Source organism: Salmo salar, chromosome 05, assembly GCF_965601325.2.
Source record: "Salmo salar chromosome 05, fSalSal1, whole genome shotgun sequence".
Lineage (NCBI taxonomy): Eukaryota > Metazoa > Chordata > Actinopteri > Salmoniformes > Salmonidae > Salmo > Salmo salar.
In genome coordinates, this window is record NC_138295.1 from 18,137,432 (window position 1) to 18,156,190 (window position 18,759).

At 45.7% G+C, this 18,759-nt stretch overlaps 2 protein-coding genes across 4 annotated transcripts; one reads left to right on the forward strand and one right to left on the reverse strand.

Annotated features, from left to right (window-relative positions):
* Positions 1-137: 137 nt before the first annotated feature.
* Positions 138-14,782, forward strand: si:ch211-114c17.1 (pre-mRNA-processing factor 39). Of its 2 annotated transcripts, XR_014392291.1 has the most exons (15): positions 138-236; positions 7,698-7,948; positions 8,109-8,234; positions 8,406-8,524; positions 8,743-8,910; positions 9,547-9,709; positions 9,913-10,017; positions 11,234-11,515; positions 11,609-11,735; positions 11,860-12,131; positions 12,592-12,776; positions 13,003-13,077; positions 13,248-13,425; positions 13,618-13,698; positions 13,788-14,782. XR_014392291.1 is itself a non-coding variant. In XM_014198950.3 (14 exons), the coding sequence occupies exons 1-14, from the start codon at positions 173-175 to the stop codon at positions 13,860-13,862; spliced, it is 2,190 nt and encodes a 729-aa protein (XP_014054425.1). In that variant the 5' UTR covers positions 138-172; the 3' UTR covers positions 13,863-14,782. The 2 variants fall into 2 exon arrangements, 1 of the variants encoding a protein (XP_014054425.1); XM_014198950.3 differs by lacking the exon at positions 13,618-13,698.
* On the reverse strand, positions 14,715-18,426 carry saks1 (SAPK substrate protein 1). Of its 2 annotated transcripts, none has more exons than XM_014198907.3 (10): positions 18,327-18,426; positions 17,645-17,703; positions 17,510-17,563; positions 17,228-17,367; positions 16,984-17,068; positions 16,541-16,732; positions 16,119-16,170; positions 15,887-16,006; positions 15,558-15,741; positions 14,715-15,336 (listed from the first exon to the last, which is right to left on the reverse strand). In XM_014198907.3, exons 2-10 carry the CDS (start codon positions 17,701-17,703, stop codon positions 15,296-15,298), a joined length of 927 nt encoding a protein of 308 aa, XP_014054382.1. In that variant the 5' UTR covers positions 18,327-18,426; the 3' UTR covers positions 14,715-15,295.
* Between the last annotated feature and the right edge of the window lie 333 nt (positions 18,427-18,759).

The following is an 18,759-nucleotide window of genomic DNA, read 5'->3' on the forward strand; positions in this document are numbered from 1 at the left end:
TTTTAAAGAAAAGTCACTGATCAAGGATCCGCGTATCCTTTTCCCTATGAATACTGTCTGTAGAATACATATTTGGCAGAATTTACCGTGAATCAGCGCTCAGCAAAAATGTTATTCGGTTATCTTGCAGACCGTACTTGTCGCATGGAAGTGACGTATTTTTTTTTTTATCATGGCGGCAGAAGGCTCGGATTCAGAAGACCTGAACACCAACGGGCTAATGGAGGCTCCTTCAGGTTGTAAAAACATGAAATAATCAAAATATATTGACGAAGTTATTCAATGGTTACGCGGGGATCATATGTATAGTCGTTTGTATCTTTACAGTCAGCTAACGGTCGCAACTACGCCTGTGAAAAGACGGCAGGCTAGCTAACGTTAACTAGCCGACATGGCTAATATGAGTTTACGTTGCGCCAACTGGCGAAACCGAAAGTTGCCTCCCCCTTGAAAGTACCAGAGTTAATGCACAGGGTTGGGCAACTTTGTTGGGGGGTGGGGGTCCACAAGAGGCCTCAGTGGCTCGCGGGTCTACATACACACATCCATACCTACACATGTAGTCAGAGCCGGCCCTAGCCTTTTGGGGGCCCTAAGCTACATTTTGTTACCCCCACCTTGTGAGCAAAATATTTAAACTTTTACCCTCTGACAGCGGATAGAGGGGGGGGAAAATGACGTTTTTAAATACATTTCCTGCAATTCCACTAGGGCTGGCCCCTGTTAAAACATATATTGGTAGATTGGTAACTTTCAATCTTTTTAGATCAATTGATTAGTCAATTTTCGAACATATTTTTCCATATGTGTTTAATTAAATAACTCAACTATATGCGTTGAGCTTGTCTGATGCTTTAAGCTTTTGATGAAATAAGACACAAATGCCTTGAGGGAACCAGAGATCTAGGTAACCTTAAGCTGACCCCAACTATTTCTTTCTGTTCCTGCTGGCTTTCACCGATTCTGCCATTACTCTCCTGAAGTTGCCGGTAATAGGCTACACAAGGAGTCGGCAACCATTTCTCATGTGGGATGGCAATTTCTTACCATTCCTACCGATCTGGGTGCCAGTTATGGTTTTCATATGCACATTTTCATTGAACAGTTACATTTAATTTATAATAACGTCTTCATATTTCTAAATCATTGTCATGTGGTTAATCAAAATTCTATCCAAATGAAAATGATAACCTAAAAAGTCACTTCTATTGCCATTTTCAACTATGTAAAAATAGCCTACATAAAGCCAACAAAAACATTACATCCTGCAGGTAGAAAATATCCTGATTTAAAAATACAAATCCTATAAATCATATTGGCCTGTCTGCAACAAACTTGAAACATTGCATCACTTTGGGTCTGGCCTGAAGCTTGCACGAGCGAACCTGCAACATTGTATAAAATATTCAGGGCCCTCAGGGCCCTCAGTTTCCCACCAGTGAGCTCAGGACAGACACAGCTGTAAGCTATTTGCGCAAGGGATAAGAAGCAGTGCTCGACCTGGGCAGGAGCTCACCATAGCTGACTACCAGCACCTCAACTGTTTTACTGCTTGAGCTCCTGTTCCTCTTCTAGAATATTAGCTCAAAAGTATTGTGGAGATCCTGCAACTACATATAAACAATACCAGCACCCAAAATGAGTACCTGAACCTATTTCAGTCCAAGACAAGCACTGATAATAATCAGGTAGACCTATTTTATGACGTTTCCACTGGATCAGAATATGACTTTTTATTCCCTTACATGCTGAGTGGTTATCGAAAGGGAGAGGGCTGGAAAGATTTTTTCAAATACATTGAGGAACTAGTGTAATTCTCAATGGATGTAAAAACAGTCTTCGTTTGCTTACTAGTTGAGGTGAAAACATTACTTTGAGAAGCTCCACAGCTCATTAGTGGTGGTGCTTGAAGCCAGTCAAAAATAGTATCAAATCCCCAAATGTGCACATTTATATGCCTACATTTGTGCGCAGGCCAGGTAGCCTATAGGCCTACATCTATGCGTGCACGTCCTTACTCAACATTGACATGAGCGCTCCAAACAAAAGGCAATGACTAAATTGTGTTGTTCACATGTGTAGCATAGGTTGTGCACTCTACAGTGTACACTCTGACAATGAACTGTAAGACTGGAATAATATTGAATGCATTAACAGAAATGACCATAACGAAAGTAAGAAATGTAGATTAGGAATTATCGGGAAATGTACTACTGGTGATATGTGATGGGGAATTGACAGACACTAACAATCAAATGCAAACAATTCACACAATGACGTTATGAAACAATGAATGTTCACAAATTGGTGGGAGAGAGCGCATTCTGGAGATAGAAGTGCATTGTGCATCTAGGCGCATTGTGAATCCGACGTCTGCATTGGCCATGCAGCATTTACTGTGATACGGCCTCAGCAGAAGTCTGGGTATTCATACTTCTTGTGCTTCGCTGAGCAGTGCAGTGCTGTTGTGAAGGAAGTTGTCGAGGAAGTGAGTTTGTGTTTATACAGGATGTACTGCCCCCACCTATATATATGCATATATATATATATATATATATATATATATATATATATATATATATATATATATATATATATAGAGAGAGAGAGAAAGAGAGAGTAGCAGTCAAAGTTTGGACACAACTTTGACTGTTATTCTTTATTTTTACTATTTTCTACATTGTAGAACATCAAAACTATACATAACACTTATGGAATCATGTAGTAACCAAAACATTGTTAAATCAAAATATATTTTATATTTTTCAAAGTAGCCACCCTTTGCCTTTGATGACAGCTTTGCACACACTGTCCATTTTCTCAACTGGCTTCATGAGGTAGTCACTGGAATGCTTTTCCAACAGTCTTGAAGGGGTTCCCACATATGCTGAGCACTTGTTGGCTGCTTTTCCTTCACTCTGCGGTCCAACTAATCCCAAACCATCTCAATTGGGTTGAGGTTGGGTGATTGTGGAGGCCAGGTCATCTGATGCAGCACTCCATCACTCTCCTTCTTGGTCAAATAGCCCTTACACAGCCTGGAGGTGTGTTGGGTCATTGTCCTGTTGAAAAACAAATGATAGTGCCACTATGCGCAAACCAGTTGGGATGGCGTATCGCTGCAGAATGCTGTGGTAGCCATGCTGGTTAAGTGTGCCTTGAATTCTAAATAAATCACAGACAGTGTCACCAGCAAAGCACCCCCACACCGTCACACCTCCTCCTCCATGCAGGAAAGACACATGCAGAGATAATCCGTTCACCTTCTCTTCGTCTCACAAAGACACAGCGGGTAGGAACCCCAAATCTAACATTTTAGTCGGTCTAATGTCTCATCAGACCAAAGGACAGATTTCCACCGGTCTTATGCCCATTGCTCCTGTTTTATGGTCCAAGCAAGACTCTTCTTATTGGTGTCCTTTAGTCGAAGTTTCTTTGCAGCAATTCAACCGTGAAGGCCTTATTCACGTAGTCTCCTCTGAACAGTTGATGTTGAGATGTGTCTGTTACTTGAACTCTGTGAAGCATTTATTTGGGCTGTTATCTGAGGTGCAGTTGTCGATTTCTGAGGCTGGTAACTCTAATGAACTTATCCTCGGCAGCAGAGGTAACTCTGGGTCTTCCTTTCCTGTGGCGGTCCTCATGAGAGAGAGTTTCATCATAGCGCTTGATGGTTTTTGCGACTGCACTTGAAGAAACTTTCAAAGTTCTTGAAATTTTCCGCATTGACTGACCTTCATGTCTTAAAGTAATGATGGACTGTCGTTTCTCTTTGCGTATTCAAGCTGTTCTTGCCATAACATGGACTTGGTCTTTTACCAAATAGGGCTGTCTTCTGTATACCACCTCTACCTTGTCACAACACAACTGATTGACTCAAACGCAACTTTGAACACTTTTTTTGGTTACTACATGATTCCATATGTGTTATTTCATAGTTTTGATGTCTTCATTATTATTCTACAATGTAGGGGAAAAAAACTTTGACTGGTACTGTATATTTGTTACTGCTTGACTAAAAATATTTTGGTCGACCAACAGCCTATCGACCAGTCGACTAATTGGGGTCAGCCCTAAACTCTATACATTTTTGCCATGGGGGCATATAGAAAATGTTGCAGTTTGAAAGCAACTTTGCTGCAAATCTTCGCATTTTGCCATGCGGTGGTGAGAAAATGTTTGCAGTTTTTATATGATATCTGAGTGCAAGTGACTAACAAATTCAATTGTGGCCCCGGGTCGATAATTCGACCATGATTACTACTTGCCTAAACATCAGCCTGTTACCATGGTTATCCCATGAATATCAATCTGAAATAAGTCGCTGTAAAAAAGACGCAATAGTCTCTACAAGACAGAATGTTGAATAAAATGATATTTCCACTTACTTTACTGGTTGTACATGCTGTTGATCCTTTTGGCGGTAGGAGGTGGGGATAGGCTGTCCACAGGAAAGCTTTAGACGGTAGGAGGTGGGGATAGGCTGTCCACAGGAAAGCTTTTGGCGGTAGGAGGTGGGGATAGGCTGTCCACAGGAAAGCTTTAGGCGGTAGGAGGTGGGGATAGGCTGTCCACAGGAAAGCTTTAGACGGTAGGAGGTGGGGATAGGCTGTCCACAGGAAAGCTTTAGGCGGTAGGAGGTGGGGATAGGCTGTCCACAGGAAAGCTTTTGGCGGTAGGAGGTGGGGATAGGCTGTCCACAGGCAAGCTTTAGGCGGTAGGAGGTGGGGATAGGCTGTCCACAGGAAAGCTTTAGGCGGTAGGAGGTGGGGATAGGCTGTCCACAGGAAAGCTTTAGGCGGTAGGAGGTGGGGATAGGCTGTCCACAGGAAAGCTTTAGGCGGTAGGAGGTGGGGATAGGCTGTCCACAGGAAAGCTTTAGACGGTAGGAGGTGGGGATAGGCTGTCCACAGGAAAGCTTTTGGCGGTAGGAGGTGGGGATAGGCTGTCCACAGGAAAGCTTTAGGCGGTAGGAGGTGGGGATAGGCTGTCCACAGGAAAGCTTTTGGCGGTAGGAGGTGGGGATAGGCTGTCCACAGGAAAGCTTTAGGCGGTAGGAGGTGGGGATAGGCTGTCCACAGGAAAGCTTTAGACGGTAGGAGGTGGGGATAGGCTGTCCACAGGAAAGCTTTTGGCGGTAGGAGGTGGGGATAGGCTGTCCACAGGAAAGCTTTAGACGGTAGGAGGTGGGGATAGGCTGTCCACAGGAAAGCTTTAGACGGTAGGAGGTGGGGATAGGCTGTCCACAGGAAAGCTTTAGGCGGTAGGAGGTGGGGATAGGCTGTCCACAGGAAAGCTTTAGACGGTAGGAGGTGAGGATAGGCTGTCCACAGGAAAGCTTTAGGCGGTAGGAGGTGAGGATAGGCTGTCCACAGGAAAGCTTTAGGCGGTAGGAGGTGGGGATAGGCTGTCCACAGGAAAGCTTTAGGCGGTAGGAGGTGGGGATAGGCTGTCCACAGGAAAGCTTTAGGCGGTAGGAGGTGGGGATAGGCTGTCCACAGGAAAGCTTTAGACGGTAGGAGGTGGGGATAGGCTGTCCACAGGAAAGCTTTTGGCGGTAGGAGGTGAGGATAGGCTGTCCACTGGAAAGCTTTAGACGGTAGGAGGTGAGGATAGGCTGTCCACAGGAAAGCTTTAGGCGGTAGGAGGTGGGGATAGGCTGTCCACAGGAAAGCTTTAGACGGTAGGAGGTGGGGATAGGCTGTCCACAGGAAAGCTTTAGGCGGTAGGAGGTGGGGATAGGCTGTCCACAGGAAAGCTTTAGACGGTAGGAGGTGGGGATAGGCTGTCCACAGGAAAGCTTTAGGCGGTAGGAGGTGGGGATAGGCTGTCCACAGGAAAGCTTTAGGCGGTAGGAGGTGGGGATAGGCTGTCCACAGGAAAGCTTTAGGCGGTAGGAGGTGGGGATAGGCTGTCCACAGGAAAGCTTTAGGCGGTAGGAGGTGGGGATAGGCTGTCCACAGGAAAGCTTTAGACGGTAGGAGGTGGGGATAGGCTGTCCACAGGAAAGCTTTAGGCGGTAGGAGGTGGGGATAGGCTGTCCACAGGAAAGCTTTAGGCGGTAGGAGGTGGGGATAGGCTGTCCACAGGAAAGCTTTTGGCGGTAGGAGGTGAGGATAGGCTGTCCACAGGAAAGCTTTAGGCGGTAGGAGGTGGGGATAGGCTGTCCACAGGAAAGCTTTAGACGGTAGGAGGTGGGGATAGGCTGTCCACAGGAAAGCTTTAGGCGGTAGGAGGTGGGGATAGGCTGTCCACAGGAAAGCTTTAGGCGGTAGGAGGTGGGGATAGGCTGTCCACAGGAAAGCTTTAGGCGGTAGGAGGTGGGGATAGGCTGTCCACAGGAAAGCTTTAGGCGGTAGGAGGTGGGGATAGGCTGTCCACAGGAAAGCTTTAGGCGGTAGGAGGTGGGGATAGGCTGTCCACAGGAAAGCTTTAGGCGGTAGGAGGTGAGGATAGGCTGTCCACAGGAAAGCTTTAGGCGGTAGGAGGTGGGGATAGGCTGTCCACAGGAAAGCTTTAGGCGGTAGAAGGTGGGGATAGGCTGTCCACAGGAAAGCTTTAGGCGGTAGGAGGTGGGGATAGGCTGTCCACAGGAAAGCTTTAGGCGGTAGGAGGTGGGGATAGGCTGTCCACAGGAAAGCTTTAGGCGGTAGGAGGTGGGGATAGGCTGTCCACAGGAAAGCTTTAGGCGGTAGGAGGTGGGGATAGGCTGTCCACAGGAAAGCTTTGCGGTGCCAGTAGGTTATTACTTGTATTTTCAATCTGTTGACGCATTGCATGTGATGCACAATATGTAAACAAAAGCACGTTTCCTCGCAATACGCTTGAAGTGTTTGCTGTTCGGTTAGTCTCGGCCATATTGTGCAAGTGTTGGTCACATGCGAATTGCAATAGTATTGAAAATATGAACCAGAAATACAAATGATATACAGACCACCCAAGGTGGGGTTGATAATACTACTCTGTGGATATTTTGTCTAACATTCCTACCTGCAAACGGACCAACCACACGGAAGTATCATTTTATTCAACATTCAGGCTTGTAGAGGTCGTGAGAGAGAACTTTTATGATTCCAACGCTAATTTCTGCCCGACACAGAATTCTATGCAATTCAACGTTGAGTCAGTCTTCAGGCACGATTACTACAAATTTAGATAGCTTGCCACTAGACTAATTTACCAATCTAAAACATGTTAGCTGAAATGGGCTAATTGAGTGACTGACATAACAAGAAAAACTGCTGATGCACAACCACCTTTTGAAATGTCACCTTGTGTATTCTACTATTGTAACTCTCAACAGTAGGTTGAGACCCTGACTGAGTTCCAGTCAGGTCGCCAGTTACCCATCCCTGCACTAGCTAGTACTTGCCAGGCCGGGTCTTTTATTATGGTATAGTAAGCTGATCTAACTACTGTAGATGCAGACATTAGTCGCATCATGCCCCCTGCTGCTCCGTTTCCGGCCATTATTATGAGTGTAGTGATCTCTGTGTAGTACCTAGAAATACTAATGAATGATTGGCTAAAAACACCATCAGTGATTGGAATTTGCCTTATAATGGCAGTAATCTACATTTAATCTGTAAATTACATTTGATTAGGCCTATGCGTCATTGAGCAGGCCAGCCATTTCTTTGTGTTATAGATAAAACAAATTCTTCCATGTGTAACCTTCTCAATTTCTCATTTAATAGCTCCGGAAGCCATGGAGGCTGTCCATCTTCCAACAGAGAAGGAAGAGGCATCAGAGGAGAATGGTGGGGGAGGAGCCTCTGAGGCTCCAGAAGCAGCAGCTGTGACAGCATACAACATGCCTCTGGCAGAGAATGAGGAGGAAGAAGACGGAGAGTTTCCGGCGGACTTTGACCGACTCTGGAAGCTGGCCCATGACAATCCACAGGACTTCTCTAGCTGGACTGACCTGCTGCAGTACTGTGAGCAAGAGGTGAGAAGAGCTGAGGAGACAGACAAGACTCCTATTGCCATTTTGTCATACGCCTAAAGCTCTTCTGCATGAATAATGCAAAGCTAACTATACCACTGTTGTTCAGATGTGCAGTGTTGAAGTGGAATTTGCAGCTAACCAGATTTCTAATTGTCCCCAGAGTCACATGACAGCGTCACGTCGGGCACTGGTAGCCTTTCTGGCACGGTACCCACTGTGCTACGGATACTGGAAGAAGTTTGCCGACCTGGAGCGACGTGCTGGCTACACCAACAAAGCTCAGGAGGTATGATGATGATGATGATGATGAGGAGTGTGTTTGGCACATGGATGTGTGTCTTGTTATGTGGTCTGCTGACTGACATTTATAATTGACAAAAACGGCACATTCTTCTCTCTCACAGTATGCAATGGCTTTAGTTCCATAACATTCACGTGTAATGTTGTTTTGTTCCAGGTGTGTGTTCAGGGTCTGAAGGCCATCCCCCTGAGTGTAGATCTGTGGATCCACTACATTAACCTGCTACTGGGCACGCTCAACATGAACCTGCCAGAGTCCTCTCAGCGCATTCGCAGGTACACACTCCTATACTCTTAAACGCACAGTACCACACTTATACACATTCAACACTAGCCAGCCTTTACTTTCAATATTAGCCTGAACACTCCAAATGGTTTAATTCAGTATTTATTCTCATTCACAGAATTAATGTTCAAATAAAGATAAGGAGCCCTAACTCTTTTTTAATAGAACTCAGATAACCTGATCCCTGTCTCTTGTCACTTCTCCCCAGTGCATTTGAGGAGGCGGTGGCGGCAGCAGGACTGGACTTCCACTCTGACCGTCTGTGGGAGCTGTACATCGAGTGGGAGAAGGAGCAGGGAGACATGAAGGCTGCCACTGGGGTCTACGACAGAGTCCTCAGAGTCCCCACTCAGCTGTACAGCAGCCACTATGAGAAGTGAGACTATACACATTCACAAACAGTACACTTTCTCTAAAAAAAACAGTAGAGCTTCAAATCAGGCAAAACTCTAAACTATGGGGCCTCCCGAGTGGCGCAGCGGTCAAAGGCGCTAGAGGTGTCACTACGGACCCTGGTTCGTTTCCTGGGCTGTATCACAACCGGCCGTAACCGGGATTATCATAGGGCGGCGCACAATTGGCCCAGCGTCGGGAGGGTTTGCTCGAGGGGGCTTTACTTGGCTCATCTCGCTCTAGAAACTCGTTGTGGCGGGCCGGGCGCCTGCAGGCCGACCTCGGTCATCAGGTGAACGGTGTTTCCTCCGACACATTGATGTGGCTGGCTTCCGGGTTAAGCGGGTGGGTGTTAAGAAGCACGGTTTGGCGGGCCATGTTTCGGAAGGACGCATGACTCAGCCTTTGCCTCCCGAGCCCATTGGGGAGTTGCAGCGATGAGACAAGATCGAAAAAGGGGGTAAAAAATATATCTAAAGTATAAAATCGTAACCTTTTATTAAATTATAGATTTTGATAATTGTGTGATTATCAAACTCACTTCCCATTATTTATCATATTTGCTGACCTGGTGAATCTGATCCATTTTCTCCGTCCCTCCTCTCTCTCTCTCTTACAGATTCAAGACTCATCTTAATGCCCATGCGCCCAAGGACGTCCTCTCAGCAGTGGAGTATGAGGGGTTGCTTGAGGAATCTAAACAGAGCCACAAGACTGAGAAGTCTGAGTTGGCTGAGGGGGAAGAGGAGTTACCACCTGGGGAAGAGAAGGAACCTACAGAGGTGGATTACAAATGACAAATCCCTAGTAGTGTTGGATTAAGATTTAACATGAGATTTAACGTGTTTCAGATGCTGCCAAAATAGCATAAAGTGGAGACATTTCAAGCTCTGGAGTAAGGTTATGGTATAGGATCTTAACTTTAAGTTAACACTGATTTAAAAGTCTGCCATCATAACTGTCATGTTATGTTTCACCCAATCAGGAAGAGCTGATTCCGAAAATGCGAGAGCTCCTATTGGCTCGCAGAGAGAAGGTGTACCGAGACCTGGAGGGAGAGGTCAGGAAGAGGTGGAACTTTGAGGAAGCTGTGAGTTACCCCTGGAACACACACACATCCCTTCTATGTGCAACTCAGAAGCAATGATTGAAGCATTATACACTATATATACAAAAGTATGTGGACACCCATTCAAATTAGTGGATTTGGCTATTTCAGCCACACCCGTTGCTGACAGGTGTATAAAATCGAGCACACAGCCATGTAATCTTCATAGACTAACATTGGCAGTAGAATGGCCTTCCTGAAGAGCTCAGTAACTTTTAACGTGGTACTGTCATATGATGGATTATTATGAAGTTGAAACGTCTCGGATCAACAATGGCTCAGCCACAAAGTGGTAGACCACACAAGCTCACAGAACGGGACCACCGAGTGCTGAAGACTCACCACCAAGTTCCAAGCTGCCTCTGCACAAGAAATGTTTGTCGGGAGCTTCATCAAATGGGCTTCCATGGCTGAGCAGCCGCACACAAGCCTAAGATCACCATGTGCAATGCCAAGCGTCGGCTGGAGTGGTATAAAGCTTGTCGCTATTGGACTCAGGAGAAGTGGAAACGTGTTCTCTCGAGTGATGTATCACGCTTCAACATCTGGCAGTCCGACGGAAGACTGGATTTGGCGGATGCCAGTAGAACGCTACCTGCCACAATGCATTGTGCCAACTAAAGTTTGGTGGAGGAGGAATAATGGTCTGGGGCTGTTTCTCATGGTTCGGGCGCGGCCCCTTAGTTCCATTGAAGGGAAATCTTAATGCTACAGCATACAATGACATTCTAGACGATGCCTCCAACTTTGTGGAAACAGTTTGGGGAAGGCCCTTTCCTGTTTCAGCATGACAATGCCCCTTGCTCAAAGCGAGGTCCATAGCGAAAAGGTTTGTCGAGATTAGTGTGGAAGAACTTGACTGGCTTGCACAGAGCCCTGTCCTCAACCCCATTGAACACCTTTGGGATGAATTGGAATGCGAGTCCGGCCTAATCGCCCGACCTCACTAATAATCTTGTGGCTTAACGGAAGCAAGTCCCCACAGCAATGTTCCAACATCTAGTGGAAAGCCTTCCCAGAAGAGTGGAGGCTGTTATAGCAGCAAAGGGGGGGACCAACTCCATATTTATAAACATGATTTTGGAATGAGATGTTTGACGAGCAGCTGTCCACACTCTTTTGGTCAAGTAGTGTACTTTCATTGGTTGGAAACATTTACTTATCTTCTCTTCTGTTCCCATTCCTCCCTTAATTCCAGATCAAGCGTCCATATTTCCATGTGAAGCCTCTGGACCGGACCCAGCTGAGGGCCTGGCACTCCTACCTGGACTGGGAGCTCACCGAGCTGGGGGGGGGCGGTGAAAAGGAGGTGAAGACCGAGACAGAACCAGAGGCCATGGAGGGCCAGGAAGAGAAGCAAAAGGAGTCAAAGGAGGGGTCAAAGAGCAGTGGGATCGTTGCCGGGGGAGACCAGAGGGTACGGATCCTGTTTGAGCGCTGTCTGATTGCCTGCGCTCTCTACGAGGAGTTCTGGACCAAGGTAAGGAGGGGCTGCAGGGGTGTGTGTGTGTGTGTGTCAGTAACATGTTTGTATGTCAGTGTAACTAATGTATACTGTATGCATGTTTCTCAGTATGTTCACTACCTGGAACCTCAGAGTCTGGACGAGGCGCGGGGAGTGTTCAGGCGAGCCTGTGAGATCCACCTGGCCCACAAACACACCATGCACCTGCAGTGGGCCACCTTCGAGGAGAGGCATGGTGAGAGAGGAAGAGACACATCACAGTGTTCACCTTTTCACTTTGACCTCAAATGTGATACACAGGACACCATTACCCAGTGTTGTAGCCCACTCACTCCCTCCTCCCCTCCATCTCCTCCCAGGTGACCTAACAGAGGCACGGCGTGTGTTGGAGGCTTTGGAAACCTCAGTGCCGGGATTGGCCATGGTCCGGCTGCGCAGGGCGGGGCTAGAGAGACGGGCGGGCCGTCTAGATGAATCAGAAGCTCTGCTCAGGGACGCGGTGGCCCAGGCCAAAGAGACGCCTCACCTCCATGCGTTCTACTCCATCAAACTGGCCCGGCTGCTGCTGAAGCTCTGCAAGAACCCCAGCAAGGCCCGGGGAGTCCTGCAGGAGGCGCTGGAGATTAGCCCGGTGAGAGGAGGGGAGACAGAACTTAGAGAGGCGAAAAGGAAAAGATTTAGGGAAAGGGGGATACCTAGTCAGTTGTCCAACAATGTATTCAACTGAAATGTGTCTTCCGCATTTAACCCAACCCCTCTGAATCAGAGAGGTGCGGGGGGCTGCCATAATCAACATCCACGTCTTCGATGCCCGGGGAACAGTGGGTTAACTGCCTTGCTCAGGGGCAGAACGACAGATTTTTGACATGTCAGCTCGGGGATTCGATCCAGCAACCTTCCAGTTACTGGCCCAACGCTCTAAGCATCGACTGAAAAAGGAAAGGATCACATTTAAGATGCAATTGGGATTGAATATCAGGGATGGAACATGGAAAATAGTCTTGATCTAAACCTCATAGAAAATGTAACCTGTCAGAGCATCATTTATCATTGTTTGTTGTTCCCTCTTTAATGTCCCCTCTGTTTTCCAGGATGACGGTAAGCTGCACCTGAACCTGCTAGAGCTGGAGGTGTCCGGTGACCCCAGAGGGTCGGCCGAGGGGGTGCAGCAGTGTGTGACGCGGGCGCTGGCCGCACCCCTCTCCCCACAGACCAAGATCCTCTTCTCCCAGAGGGGCCTGCAGTACGCTGAGGACTATGGGACCTCTGTGCATAGGTCAGGGGTCATAGGATTGTTTGTTGTTTTTAGATACAATCAGGAACCCGGAGAAAATGAAACAAGCATTTTATTCTGCCCATATTTGATTTGATGGTATGAAATCAACCAACCAGGAGAAATGACTGTACTGTTGCTGTCCTATGGCCTACAGTGTGCCAACAGTCTGAGGAGCATCACTTTACCATGTTTTAAATGACTACTGTTGCTGTTCTCTGGCCCGCAGTGTGCTAACAGTCTATGAGGAGCATCAGAAGCTACTGAAAGAGCTTGGCAACAAGAAGAGAGTGGCTGAGAACGGGTGAGATTATAACGTATCTGTCAATATCATGCAAGGGTTTATACCTGTAAAATTGTGTGATGTTGCGACACATTTTTTGTTGTTGATGTGAAGCTGTTCATGGAGAAGCAAATGTATAAACTGTTGATGGATTGGTTATTGACGTAGTTGTTGTATTGATTGATCTGCAGAGACAGTGAGGACCCAGAGAAGATGAGTAAAGGAGAAGACGGCTCTGCTGTGCCCGCTCCACCACAGGCCCCTCCCACAATGCCCCATGTCCCCATGATGACACCACCTCCACCCATGATGGGTGGGGACATGAGTGCAGCTCATGCAGGCTACGGAGGATATGGAAGCTGGCATCAGGTATGACAGGGATTGTTACGCTGTACAAACTGATACATGAGCCAAATATCGGCTACATACGGCCTTAAACGATCAGTGCTTCTTTTGAAATTGAGCCAGATAGAGGAAAGACACTGAAGCTCTCAAATTCAAATCTGAACATCGAAGCCAGTTCCACTGCTTTTTTTTATTTTATTCTTCCCCTCTAATCAGGGACTGATTTAGACCTGGGACACCAGGTGGGTGCAATTATCAGGTAGAACAGAAAACCAGAAGTAGTCCGAACCTCGTAGGGTAAGATCTGAATACCCCTGCACTAAAATGTTGATTAGAGAGCGGGTGTTCCTTCACTTGCTCTTTTTTAAAGTGTTCCTCTCTTTCAGCAACCACAGTATGGGGGATACGGAGGCTACCAGCAAGCCTGGAACTACAATCAAGGTTACTACCCTCCCAGCTAAGGGGGAAGAGAAAACCTGTGACACACCATCTGACAGCAGGGGTTACCAGAGATGACTCAACATTGACGACCTAGTGTTCACCTGTTTAAACTCGATGGATGCACCCCAAATGGCACATTATGCCCTATATAGTGCACTATCTTTGACAAGGGCCCATAGAGCTCTGGTCAAAAGTTGTGAACTTTGTAGGGAATAGGGTGCAAACTCATATCTTTTATCAGGAACAGGGGTGTGACCTGTGACGTCTACTACTCGTTTGGTCTTTGAAAATGTGCTCTTGTACATTGTTTTAATGATAAACTATTTTTGTATTCTCTTCTACATGCAGCCCCTTTCATTTTAAGCAAAACCGTCTCTCCATACCTCCTGTATTATTGTCATTCCAGAAGTATAGGCTACTCATTTTTTCTAATGTACATAAATGGTGTTTTATAGTTGTGAAGTCAAAGCTCTTTTCATTAACGAGCAGGTTAAGATCAATCTATTGTGTCCCTCATTCAAGTTTCTTCCCATTCGAGTCCTCCAGTGTAGTCCTACTCCTCCAGACAGAAGATAGGGAAGCCATGTTGTTGTATGCAGGTGTACCAGTGCCTCTGGACTCAGAGGTTAAGTAAAGAATAATAACTGAATGTACGCTGTGCTGTACCTAGTGGGCATGTCTAAAACCAACAGCATCAGTCATGTTTGGTCAAACTTTACAGTAGAAAACTGTTAAATGTTTGGCAAAATCCACCACACAACTTTAGCCTTTTTAATCACTGAGTTTTTTTAAATACCATTCCATTTCTGTTGTGTTTTAGAGTGCATCCAATCCATCGTACTCAAAAAAGGCATGCACAAATACACTGCAAATGTATGACAATGTAACTTTTTAATCTTCACTTTTACATTGTTCAATAAAACATTTGAGTGAAGCACAATGTGCTTAATGTGTATTTTTGGGACTCTTGATATGACATATGTGATTTCTTAAGAGTGTATCTTTCTTAACTGTCATGCACATATAAGCAACTCTCACCAGTCAGTGAGATACAAAGCTGACTTAGGTCATCAAGTTTTGAGGCTTTCTCATAAAACTAACCAATTATTCCTGTGGTAAAAGTACATTCTTTATGTGAAGTTTTAAAGTATGTTCAGTCCACCATGTAGCTCCAAGTGATGATGCAATAACACCACTGTCAAATTGTTTAAATTATAAAAACTACAACTTCAATACAGTGGAAAGTCGCAGTGGCTCAACACGAGCCATGTCTTACACTTTAGGCCCCATGAGGATCAATAGTCATCCATTTTGTGTTGCTATTTAAGATTAAAGCTCAGTGTTTGTTGAAGGAGAATCAATCCATAGTTGACATCCTGGTCTCTGTCCTGTTGTGATAAATTATGTGTGGAATTGAGGTTGGCTCATAAAGCATGTTTTTACTTCAGGGTCCTTATTTCTTGGCAACGACCAGCACAGCTGAAGGCACCAAACCTGAACAATGACACAAAACAGTTAAGACAGTACAACACAAACCTCAATCTCAGATTAGATTCCTCTAAAACTGATCTGACAACACAGGATAGATGAAAGTAGTACGTCTTTGGCTGGTTTTGACCTCTCCAGTCCTTTCAGATTAGTGCAGAGGAAGCCCCTTTAGACTATTGCGATTCCCCCTGTTCAAGCCCAGTAAGAGGGGCATCCTGTCTGCTCACCCAGCTCCTGCAGGGGTTTCTCCATGTCCAGTTCTGTGTAGACGCGGCGGGGGTATGGGGAGAGCAGCGTAAAGTCCTGGCCCTCGGGGGCGTTGCCGTTCATCTGGATGTAGACGCGCACAGCAGCCAGCGGCTCCTGTGCCTTGAACACGGAGGTCAACGCCGAGCCGTCCAGCATACGCACCTGAGGACAGGAGGATAAATCAATAAACTACATTGACTGTTGAGACAAACTCATCAAAAATATCTGTTGTCTCAAAACGCGTTGTACATCAGTTGTGAGTATGAACAGAATGTGAACTAGGCCGTAGACATCCATGGCCCCTTACCTGGATTCTGCACTCGTTATAGTCCTTCTTGGCGGGAGGCGGGCCCTGACTGGGCGGAGAGGAGGGAGGGCCCTCTGCTGAAGGGGAGGTTAGAGCTGTACTGGAAGAACCGCCTCCAAACTGGAGAGGAGTAGAAGGGGTTAGTGAGTTCAACTCTTTCTATGAAAGATATGGAGACATTATTTAGCAACAGTTCAGCATACGAGTCAGATGCTGTAGGTGCAGTCAGTACCTTAAGTGCTCTCTCCTCTCTGTCGCGTGCTATCTTGTCTCGCACCCGCTGCCTGAGAAAGAGAGGGCATTCATTGGACAAAGAGAAGAGTTGTGGAGTGGGAATAGACCTTATTTGCACTAAGACATTTACAAAAATTAACTATTGACTGTGTATGAAAACGTTACTAGCTATTCTTGTTTCCTCAATTCCTCTCAAAGCTCATTGAAGGAGGTTGTTCAAGGATCCTCTCCTCCAATGTGCTTTGAGACAACAGCCATTGGCCAATTGAGAGCATCAAATCCATCAGAGATGCATTGTGGGTAAATTGTGACTGACTAGCTGATCTACAAATAATAATACTTATATGGAAGGTATTTTGTAAATCAGTTAATCGGCAGTCGCCTGCAATGTCAAACAAGCCCATTGACTTCATGGCTTACTTGGCCATTTTGTCATCGTTCTTCTCTCTCTGGCGCAGGTCGACCATTTTTTTCATCTCATCTTCCTGCAGTTTCTGTTTGACCTGCAGCAGCTCCTGGCCCTGCCTCCTCCTCTGCTTCTCTCTGTCTACTTCCTCTGCTCGTTCCCTCTCTCTCCGCTCCTCCTGCTTCACCCGCATCAGCTCCTCTAGCCTGGTACACACAGAAACACACACAGAGGTAGACAAAGAAATAGACACACACACAAAGAAACAGACACAAACGCAGGCACAGGCTTCATTGTATGCTGATTGTATGCTGTCTCATTGGATTTTCCACTGAAAGCTTTTGCTGACACTTGAAAATCTCTTTGAGTAACATCTATTGACTAAACCTGACATTTCCCCACTGACAGAATAAGATAAGTGTGTAAACAGAACCTCAGTGGAGGTGAATTATCTGACCTCTTTATCTGCTCACGTTTCTCCTCCTCTGTCATTGGTCGTTTGGTATCCCCGTCATGGATCATCTGATCACTACCGTCTGCAGCTAAAAGGTAGAGTTGACATAGAAGAGGTGGGGGACAAGAAGACAATGTAAACCAACAACCATGTTAACCAGTAATGGGAAGTACAAGCCATAGTTATGAGGTTATAACAATATGAGTAATAACAATACAATATGCTGCCATGACCATTGACCACTTACCAGGGTCTGTTCCTTCTGCTGTGGGTTGGGCTGCTGGACTGGGCTGTTGTGGGTCACTTCCTCCAGTTCCACCAAGCACGTTCCCCACAGGAGGTACATAGGGCTCGTCAATGTCTGGGTCACCCTCATGTTCCATTAGCCTGTGGAAGGAAGCCATAATGGAAGAAAGAATGACGAATCAGTTATTCCATGTGAATAACTCAACTGACCATCTGTAAAATTCATCTGTGGATGAAGAAGCCTCTGAGGCTAGCTCACCAAAGCCTCTGCCAGTTGACTTACCAGTCCATGGCCCGCTCTATGCCCTGGTTTCCTGTGTGTGCCACAGCCTTTTCCCTGAAAGCAGTAGACAGACAGGACCAGAGTTGATATTTAGTGTGTCGAAAAATAGCCACATTAATTCAGTTAGCTACTTACGCTCTGTTTCTGTCAAAGCCCATTTCCAGCAGGCTGTCCAACGTTGTTTGTTCTGCCATCTTGCTGAGAGAACATGTAAGTTAAGGAGACAAGTTTCACTTTGGAGTCAGATACTGTAGGCAAGGAGGTGAGCATGTAAAGTAGCCCCAAACAGGTATTAACTATACTAGTCTATATTATTTAGAATCAGGTTGAACCAATTACATGTTACCCGAATAACTCGTTAGCTAGTTACATGGGTTGTTATTACATAGTTCCATAATATTCTAGCTGTGTAGTTATTTGACTGGATTGAACTGGCTATGAAGATAACAAAGCAGCATCCCTTAGGTAACGTCCCGCAGGAAACATTTAATATCTACACAGACCACCACATGAATATCATTCATAAACCAAAGAATTGCCCAGTAACTTTGCCGTATTATCTATGTTTACATATAGCTAGCTTTGTTAGCCAGCTAACTAACGTTAGCTTGATGCACGAATGAGATGGCTCATTTCAGTTAGCCTCTTCTGCTAGCTGTAACAAGAAAAACTGTTTACAAAGTAAATTGATGATGCTCTGTACAATATAGCTAGGGCGACTATTGCATTATACTTGCGAAAATGATAGAGATCAACCATTTCATAAACGTTATTTTACTAAATAGCATTATTTGTTTGAGCAACATTAGCAACTCACATTCGGAATCAGTCAACAAACACCGCTTCCAATCTAGTCACATGCGAGCATGTATGGAGGCCCAATAGGATACAAAATGACCGCATTTTCCAAACATTCTCATTCACAGCACATTTCTGCCATCTAGTGGACCTTACACCAGCAGTATCCGTATAACAGTTTGCATTATAGTTGTCTCCAGTCATGTGTATAAACCCTGGATGACTGACAGGGGGTGCTGTAATGAAGCCACCGCGCAGCCATCTGGGAAGCTATATAAATGCATTTATTCATGTCTAGATTCGTTTTTGACATGTTTATTATATTACAGAAAACCTTAATGCATATTTTTAAATTACATTATGTGAGCTAAACACACAAATAAAAAATATATTAAAACATTTTCCTTTAAGTATTTTTTTAGTTGTTGTACTAATGTTACTTTCCCCACTAC

Coding starts and splice junctions, on each gene's coding strand:
- saks1 (XM_014198907.3), bottom strand. CDS start 17,703: ATGGCAGAACAAACAACGTTGGACAGCCTGCTGGAAATGGGCTTTGAC. Junction 17,069..17,227: donor AGCAGAAGGAACAGACCCTG/GTAAGTGGTCAA, acceptor TCTACCTTTTAG/CTGCAGACGGTAGTGATCAG. Junction 16,171..16,540: donor AACGATGACAAAATGGCCAA/GTAAGCCATGAA, acceptor TCTCTTTCTCAG/GCAGCGGGTGCGAGACAAGA.
- si:ch211-114c17.1 (XM_014198950.3), top strand. CDS start 173: ATGGCGGCAGAAGGCTCGGATTCAGAAGACCTGAACACCAACGGGCTA. Junction 10,018..11,233: donor GGTGGAACTTTGAGGAAGCT/GTGAGTTACCCC, acceptor CCTTAATTCCAG/ATCAAGCGTCCATATTTCCA. Junction 12,132..12,591: donor AGGCGCTGGAGATTAGCCCG/GTGAGAGGAGGG, acceptor TCTGTTTTCCAG/GATGACGGTAAGCTGCACCT.